This window comes from Nothoprocta perdicaria, unplaced genomic scaffold, assembly GCF_003342845.1.
Source record: "Nothoprocta perdicaria isolate Ctin4 unplaced genomic scaffold, notPer1 scaffold_148, whole genome shotgun sequence".
NCBI classification, from domain to species: Eukaryota; Metazoa; Chordata; class Aves; order Tinamiformes; family Tinamidae; genus Nothoprocta; species Nothoprocta perdicaria.
In genome coordinates, this window is record NW_020454627.1 from 1,387,354 (window position 1) to 1,396,481 (window position 9,128).

A 9,128-nucleotide genomic window follows, 5' to 3' on the forward strand; every position below is an offset into this window, starting at 1 on the left:
TTCCTTCCTTCTTCCTTCCTTCCTTCTTCCTCCCTCCCTCCCTCCCTCCTTCCCTCCTTCCCTCCTTCCTTCCTTCCCTCCTTCCAGATCCAGACCAGTAGCGATTAATTCCTGAGGGCTCCTTCAGTGATGTATCTTTGATAAGATAGTTAGTTAAATGGCTATATCCAAAAGCAATTTTGCCTTCACTATCAGTCCGACATCACTCATTTGTTCCTAGAGACTCTGAAACAGGAAAAGTAAACGGGATGATCAAATTTCCCTCTCCAGGCATGTTGTCCATTTCATATGTAAGCTCCAGAATTAAATTAGTTATGAAGCTGTGTTGGTTCAAAGGATATGACATTTAATTTGGGAGCTAGGTAGTGCTTTTCATAAACCTAAAACATGAAAGCCTGCGTAATAATTGTGACAAAAGTAAAGGGCTGAAATTTTAGTCTACCGGTGTTTTCTTTTAAGTAATTGTGTTGGCGTTTTTTAATTTGGTAAGGTGCATTTTTAAGAGTGTAGGAAGTCAAATTTCTGCGACTCTGCCTTCATTTCCAATCTCTTTGTGAATGAAAAGCTATATACAGGCACAAATCCAGCAGCTTAATTCTCCATCTGATTAGAGCAATGTTACCAACCCGATGGGTTGAAAACAGCCAAGATCCATGCAGTGGCTTAGCCTCCTGGGAGGCAGAGTAATAACAATCAAATGAAGACATATTAAAATGTAATATTACTTCCTCTCCATGGGGACTGCACAAGAATCATAGCCAGGAACTATTCTTGTCAGCTGATTCTGTTTCACTTGCTGATTCCCTACCTCGGCATTCATGACTAATGCATTTCATACAATAAACAGAGCTTATGAAGTTCTAAAAGCAAATGAATGTAAACGACCATGCATTGATTTGCATGATTTCCATATATGTATGTACGTATGCATATGTATATATATATATTATTTTTTAAACAAGGGAAGACAGAACTGACATTATATGGTTCGGTCAGAGTCATTTCATAACCTCTTATTGTGAGGTGATAGTTGAACTAAAATGTGCATTAACTGCTCTAAAATAAGAACACAGCAGTAAACTCTCACCCTTGATTTTTTAAGAAATTAGTTTTTCTGAACGTTGAAAACACAAACTTAAATTCCTTATAAAATAAAGAATCTGCTGTTGACTTCAAGAAATATAGACGCCCACTATTAACACAGGGCTCAAAAACTGTTTTTAACTTACTGTTGAAAATGTATTGCCTGTAATTTATTCTTGTAATTTTGTCAGGAAGCGGTTAAAATTAGCAAAGATTCTATAGCCATTCCATGTGTTYATTTATAAATATGGATAAAGTGTGGACTAAATAATTAATGTGTACATTTGACTATAATTAATAGAAGTTTTGCCATTGATATTAGTGGAACAGGGCAGCTCTCAGAAAATCAGAGGTATATATCCAACAAAAGATAAAAAATGTCTCATTAGCTGATTAACACCATCATGCTTTGTCACAGTTTACAATATGCTGCCTGTATTACTCTAAAGTGTGTGATGCTGGAACTCATGAACATCTTTGTATTAACCATTGATTATTTTTGGTGATGTTAATATTCAAGTAGCATGTATTCTTCTAAGAAGAAAGTCATATATGGTAATTTATATTAGTAAATGCTTCTAAAATATATCCATATTCAGACCCTAAAATTTAAAAAAAAAAAATTTTTTTTTTAGAGGGGGGAATGGAAACTCTAAAATTTATTTATTCACATAAACACACTTGAGAGTAGCATTTCCCTTTAGGTATGATAAATTAGCGATGTGTTTCTGCATATCCACCCTAAACCCTAGCCATACCCTCAACAGATAGGGTTAGTTATTTTTTAATATTATATCAATGYAAGCAGAACTCCAGGTACAGGACTGCTTTCCCACAGCAGCGTGAGCGTAATGGAGGAGCGTAGATCATAGCRGGTATAATTTTCACTTGGAGATCAATATAGAAGGACAGCTGCAAGTGTTTGAGGTGTATTTTATACTTGCTGCCTTGCCTGGCTTACGCACACTAAACTGTCAAGGGGCATTAGCAGCATAAAACTGTTTTCTCCACTGTCCCAGATTACTTCTCTCTCTCCATGCAGCTTTTTGAAGCTTAAAACTATGTGTTTAAAACTACCCACTTTCTTCCTGGTACTCCAGGGATATGTGAGGTTACATTTTGATAGTCTTAATGAATTTTGAAAAATAATTTCCTCCAGTGGCCTTGGGTAATCGTCAGTTTAATTACAGGGAGAAGCTGAGATTGAAACTTTGCTTTGTCACTGAAACTCTCCTCTTTGAAAATTCTCCATTCCTCAGGATGTAGCATGCTCTACTCTGAGCTATAACACAGGCTTTCAGAAAACCCCTTGAAGAACTGGGGAAAAGTGAATACTTCTGCAAATTCATTCATCTGACATCAAAGCCAAGGGAGCATTCTTTTAGCAAGCGAGGCAGATTGAGCTCTTGTAGGCACACAACCAGAGTCATTGTACATGTGGGCCTTCATTTGCAGACTGTATTTGAAGTAATTTTGCATTCTCCTGGCCATCTAACTTCCTTATTCTCTGCTGAGGTCAGACAGCATCCTCTGCATCTTATTGTGCTCTCCCGCACTGCAGGTTAAATGGATAGGCTTTTAGAGAATAAAAAGGCATTGATGTTCAGAGGAATCAGCACTCGATTCAATTAAAATCAAGTAGAAGGTGTTTAAAGAGATGTGAACCCCCATAGCCGAGATTAAAAAACAAAGAATAACAACAAAGCAAGACAAAGTCAGTGTTTATTAGTTGCACTTTCAGCTGATGCTCAGCTTTGGTATTGCTATTTAATGCTTTTTTTCCCCCTCCCTGTCCTTGCACTGGTACATTGGCAAATAGGTCATAAAAAACACTTTCAGCAAAGACACATTTGATTTATGTCCAGAACTGGTTCTTAGTATTGATTTTTTTTTCCCCCTGGAAAAAAACAAAAGAAAACAAAACTATACGTCTCCATTATTTTCTGAGCCTGGCAATGCAGTGGCGCATTTCAGATCTGCTTTTATCTTAAATTACTYATAGTGCTTTTTTAATATATTTTTAAAAGTTGGGATTTTTTTAACTTTGAAAAAAAAAAAAGAAAACAGCAGCAGAAGCAGCTTCTGGTCCTTCCATCCTCATGATTCTTCAGTGGGGAGGGACACAAGAGGAGGAGCTGGCAGGGACCCCGTGTGAGGAGGAAAAGCCCTTGTAGGGGAGGAAAGCGCAATGGGGAAGTTTGTGTGGTGGCTGTAATTTGAGGTAGTCACAAAAGAGGCAGGAGGGGGAACAAAAACAAGCAGCAGATCAAAGGCTGGGAAGCGGTCGTCAGCAGTATGGGGCTTATATCTTTACGGCTAGAGAGAAGATTAGAGCAAGAAAAATACTGCCATGGGGCTAGCAAGACATTGTGAAGGAAAAAGGAAATATACATCGCCCGCGCTTGAAAGAAAATCCCCAAGGAAGGCGAGAGAGAGAGGGAAGGAAGGAGAATTAGAAACAAAAATCTGAACAGTGTGAGGCCCTTGTTGAGCTAGATCCCTAGCTGAAAGGAGCGAGGCTGCAAGGAGGAAGGTGCTGGCTAAGCACTCATCAGTGCCGGGGCAGTCTCCCCGGTGCTTTTCCCTTTCTTCCCCGTTTGTTTGTTTTCCGTCGGTGGCCTGGAAGGGGCGCCCGCCCCTCTGCCCTGCGAGCCTGGGCACGGCTGAGGGCTGAGCGGCCGAGCAGGGCCGAGGTGAAACGGAGCCGGCGCCGGGACCGGCCGCGTCCGCACGGTCTGACCAGGCCCCGCAGGGCCGCCCGTGCGGGAAAGGAAGTAATGAAAGCAAAAGCGCCTTCCCCGAGGAACCCTGAGGAGTAAACGGGCCATGGCGCGCGAACGAGGGCGCCGTGGCCGTGCCCGTCGTGCCTTTCCGAGGAGAAGCGTGGGCTGGCAGCCCGCGGCCGGCCCGGCGCCTCCACGGCCTGGACGTGGCCTGGACGCGGTGCCTCGGCCCCTCACAGGGAGCTGCCCCCGCCGGCGCCTCCGAGAGCACCAGGCCCCGTGTGCGAGCCAGGGGTTTCTGTGGGAAGGGAGCGAGTTGCCCCCCCTCCGTGCTCCCAAGCACTGAGAAACATGAGGTTATGCTGCAAAATACTAAATGGTTTCCCAATCAGCGTGGAATCTCGGCTTTCACCTGCGTCTCTTGTGTGTGTTCACTTCTTCCAGTGGGAGATTTGTCATAGAGGAAGCAGGTGGAACGTGGTGATTATAAAGATATGGCCGAATTTGCAGTTCTTTGCTCCTTTGAGCCTGCCAGGGCTTCCTTTTCAGCTGGCTCCATCACCTTTTAGGAAGGTGCTGTGTTTTTGTCCCAGCCAGTCAAATGTGCATAGAAAAAAATAAAAAGTTGCTGGATAAATCTGAGACCTTGATAACACATTCCGCCATTTGTATGTATTGTGCGTCTTACCGGAGTATTCATTCCTTTGGCTTTCAACATTTCACATCTTTTCATAGGTCAACCTGAGCTACAAGAACAGGTCTGGGTAGATTAAAAGAGTTTATGCTTTTAGACACTCATGTTCACATCACTTTGCCTGTTGATTTCCTGATTTTTATTTTATTTTTATTTTGTTTTTATTTTTTTTTAATCAGCAACATCAAATGGGTCTTTGGAGGGCCTGGATAACCAGGAGGGAGGGGTGTGCCAGACAAAAACCATGAAGATCCTCATGAAAGTTGGACAAGGTAAAGACCGTCTGCTGTTTCATGAAATCGCTTTGATCAGTCTCAGTATCCTTTTAGTTTTCAGGCTTCTTTTAATAGAGCAGAACAGAGAGCCAACGGAGCCTAGAGTGGTCATTCCTCCCTGATAGTCTGAAAGCAAAGCCTATTTTCTGTTCCTCAGCTACTGACAGATTTCTACAGGAGGAGGTTTAGTGTAATAAGATCTCTTCATTGGAGAGCTCCCTAGAAGGAAAGGTCACCTGGGAGTAACCTGTTTCAGTCATTTTTATTTTTATTTTAAAGACAAAAGCTGCAACTTCACTATTGAAAATTATTTAACATAAGTGAAAGGAGGGAAGCTAATATTTCTATAGTTTGCTTGTTATAAATTCTGTTTACAGAGAAGTTTTTGTTCATTGTCCCTTTTCATATATAGATAACCTATTGTGCAGGAAGAAAGAATTATTCTTCTAAGTAGAAGTTGGTTTAGTAGTCAATCAACTTCCTCAGTTAAACTGAAATGTCATCTGCAAAGCTTCTCTAGCCAATTACAGGAATCCCTATAGTTTCTGCAGATGGCCTCACAATTTAAACCTCTGAAATAACTAATATAACCACTTTGCTTTAAAAGGAAAATTACATTCTTATATCTCATAGTTCTTTGCATAAAGATTCTTCTGTTCAAAGCTATTCATGTCTCATGATAAATATAACCAGCTTATAAAGCGTAATATCATCAGACGTCTAAGTTGCAGTGAATCATTTTTCTTTCCCACAGATCCCAATTCTGCTGGGTTACCTCGGAATACAGATCCAACAAAACGCCCAGAGCAGGAAGCTGGTACCAATGGGAAAAGTTCCACGACGAGTCCATTTGTGAAGGATCATTCAGGTAGATACTATTGCATTTTGACCTGGGAAGTAGCTCTGACAGATTTCCTGCTTTGTTCCCAAGCACGTTTTTATTTTTGCACTGAAATGTGATGTTTTCATAGTGAGTTGAATCAAAAATGACTTCAGGTGCTCTAGAGGCTAGTTTCAGGAGCTGTAAGTTTTGGCCACAGTTGCTCTTCCTCCTCTTCACTTTGCAGTTGAAGTTAATTACTTACCTTATGAGAATATCACTCATTTACAGGAAAGTTTCTGGATAGGACATTCTCTGAGCAGCTTTACGATGGTAAGTGCTGCCTTCCATTTAGTGCTCTGGCAGATGAAAGACTCTCTCCGTCTTTCTCTTCCCGTATAATACATTATCAAGTGGTTCTTGACAGCCGTTTATAAAGTTTATTTCAAGGCACCTGTAATTAATGCCCTGATCTTTTAACTGATCATATAAAGAGTACACATGAATGGCTGATCCTTCAGTAAATTAAAATATTTTTTTCATATAAAATAACTCAGCGAGATAATATGAAGGTTCCAAAGAAATATTTTCAAGGTGAATTTTGCACAGTAGGTGAAAATGAAAAAAAAAGCTCTTAAGACACAAGATCTCTGGAAAAAAAATCTGTGAATTTGGAATGTTACAAAGAAAAATCTGCCAAGAGTTGATTTTGGAGTTCTCAAAAGTGGCTTCAGGTTTGCCTTGCCATCATTTGTTATCAGGCTAATGAAACTTTTATGTGGCAGTTGTTGCGTGGGCTTCAGCGATTTTGTACTAAGGTTACAGTTGGAAAAGTTCATAGTTATGTGAACTTAGCATCTGTAGCTTTATTCCTCTGGAAGTGAGCATCTAGAGGGGGAGATTCAGACTTTAAAGGGACAAGGTGTAAAGTGAGCATTCATTTAATTCATGGAACAAACTGATGACGTGACTGGTGGAGCCAAATCCTGAATAGGCTGTTGCACATGTGGGCCTCTCCCAAATTCCATGTATGTGTTTTTGATTCCTTTTTTTTTTTTGGTTATTTTTTAGTAAGTGTAAGTTAGGCAACACATGCAGATAGAATATATATCATAACCCCTTCTCCTGTCTCCCGCGCTGCCTCAAGTGCCTTTGTTTCACTTGCAAGACTACCTAGATAGGCACCAAGTGCGGCTTAACTTAAGTCGATACGTAAAGAATAAAGGAGCGGAGCTGCGTGTCGCTCTCAAAGGGGCTGTCGTTGGGGCCGCTGTTGTGGGGCCGCTGTTGGGCCGCGCTGCTGCCCCTTGCCTCGTGTCCCGGGCACCCCGAGCTGCCAGAGACCTTCTGGAGAYGGGGCCGCGTCAGAGGCTGCCCTGTCGGCACCCGCCCCGGCTGCTGATGGATGATGATGTATGAAGCAGTGCAGCCCGGGAGCTGCATGGAAGTGAGAGCAGCAGACACGCAGCCCTGTTCAGTATTGATTGCTGACTGCAGCTGTTTGCATTTAGCTATCTAACAGGGTAATTGGTTTGTCAAAGTTTAGCTGTCAGTTAATTCTTCCAGGCTTGCTTACTCTACACATTTTTGAAAAGCGTAAATTGGTTGCAGGATGGCAATAACTTTTATCTGTTGTATTTTCATTCTTTCTAGGATCTAGCACAGATGGCAGTAAGGCTGGGCATTCCAGTATACTGGGTTCAGAGGTGGCCTTATTTGCAGGGATTGCATCAGGGTGCATCATTTTCATCGTCATCATCATCACTTTGGTGGTTCTTTTATTGAAGTACCGGAGAAGACACAGGAAGCATTCCCCGCAGCACACCACGACTCTGTCACTTAGTACGTTAGCCACCCCAAAACGCAGTGGCAACAACAATGGTTCCGAGCCCAGTGACATTATCATTCCTCTAAGGACTGCAGACAGTGTCTTTTGCCCCCACTATGAAAAGGTCAGCGGCGACTATGGACACCCGGTGTATATAGTGCAAGAGATGCCTCCTCAGAGTCCAGCAAACATTTATTACAAGGTCTGAGAAACACAGCACCAACTCTGTGGTACAGTTGAGTCATAGAGGAAACTTACTGGTCAAATGCTTTCTGTTGGGGTTTGTGATGATGCCTTGTGCGCTGGTATTGACTCAAGCGCAGGGGAGAAAAGGCGGCAGCTGTTTCTCCGAGAGCCGACTTGAGCTGGACAGCTTACCTAGTCTGTAGAATTCCTATCTCGGTGAATAAGCATTCACTAAAAGCTGGAAGACTTTAAAGTAGAAGATACCCATTCTGATTGCTGTACTCTTGTTACATTCATCATCCTCAGAGCCATGTGCTGCAGGCATTCAGGCATGTACAAAAGCCAAGGGAAGATGGAGTGATCCATGGATGTTAATAGCTCTAGGCATCCTGGGAAGGTGCTCTAGGATATCAAGCTTGAAATGCAATCTTCTGACTTTTGTGTGTCTCTCTCGGTGCATACTGGATTTGTCACCCAGACCTTGGTGTCTAAGTAAGACTTTTAACGTTCTCTTGCTTTTAGTCCGTCACTGTTCCATTTAAATCTGTTATCTGGGGCTCTGCCATCCTTCACGTAAAATTTCCTTTCACTCCACCTCCTGAATCACTAAAGGAACATTAATGTTTGGAGATACGTGCTCCATCCATCTGCTACAGCAGCCTCAGTTGAATGGGTAATACATTTATAGAAATTGTGTTTGATAGCAGGGAGCCTTCCAGCCAAAAAGTTAAGGCTGTCGACAAAATCAGGAGCAGGACTGGGTGGTGGAGGGAAGGGCTGGCTGCCCTTGCAGCTGATATTGCTGCCTCGAAAGCAGAAGCCGGGGAGGAGAAACCCTTTAGGTAGCGCCGCACTTGGGCACGCTGAGTTTCAGGAGGCCACTAGGAGACACAGTAACACGCGCAGAGGATTAGGGCTGCACTTGAAGGAATTCGTGGTCATCAAATAACCAGTGGGCAGAAAAAAAAACAGCACCTTCAATACAGTAGAACAAAGGGGTATTGTTAGTAAATGAGCGAGCTTGGAGAGGACAAGACAGTAGTAGGCCACTGAGGATATATTAGGGCAGGGCTGTTGTGGTACTGGCAATAAAATGTACAGCTTTGAAGCTGTAGCAAAAATGAGGTCTGCTGCGGATGACTTTTAAGCAGACTCAGCTGCTATACTATCACATTATACTAAACACAGGGAAAGCATTTAAGAAAATAGCAGAGAGCCAAATCTCACCCGGATGATGATAAGCCAATGGGTCAAATGAGCTATAATTCCAACACTGGAAAAGGTGTAAAAAAAAAAAAAAAGTTCTCATCTCTAAAAATAAATCTTTTTTTTATTATTATTATTTTTTCTGACTGAGCCTTTTGACGCTTTGGTTTATCRTAGTGCTGTCCCTGCACAGCGCATGCAGGTACTATAACCGACACGGCAGTTCACTGGTGCTCTGTTGCAAAGTTAAAGCACATATGGCAAACCTCTTGCAGTCCATGAGAATAAAATAAATTATGACACTGAGATGGAG

At 42.3% G+C, this 9,128-nt stretch overlaps 1 protein-coding gene across 1 annotated transcript in view; it reads left to right on the plus strand.

Annotated features, from left to right (window-relative positions):
• EFNB2 (ephrin B2) overlaps positions 1 to 8,822 on the plus strand; it is a 42,571-nt gene extending 33,749 nt beyond the window's left edge. Inside the window, exons 3-5 of the mRNA XM_026034576.1 lie at positions 4,680 to 4,772; positions 5,530 to 5,643; positions 7,249 to 8,822. Of these exons, the coding sequence (XP_025890361.1) occupies positions 4,680 to 4,772; positions 5,530 to 5,643; positions 7,249 to 7,631 (590 nt within the window). The 3' untranslated portion in view covers positions 7,632 to 8,822. The remainder of the gene's footprint in view (positions 1 to 4,679; positions 4,773 to 5,529; positions 5,644 to 7,248) is intronic.
• The last annotated feature ends 306 nt before the right edge of the window (positions 8,823 to 9,128 follow it).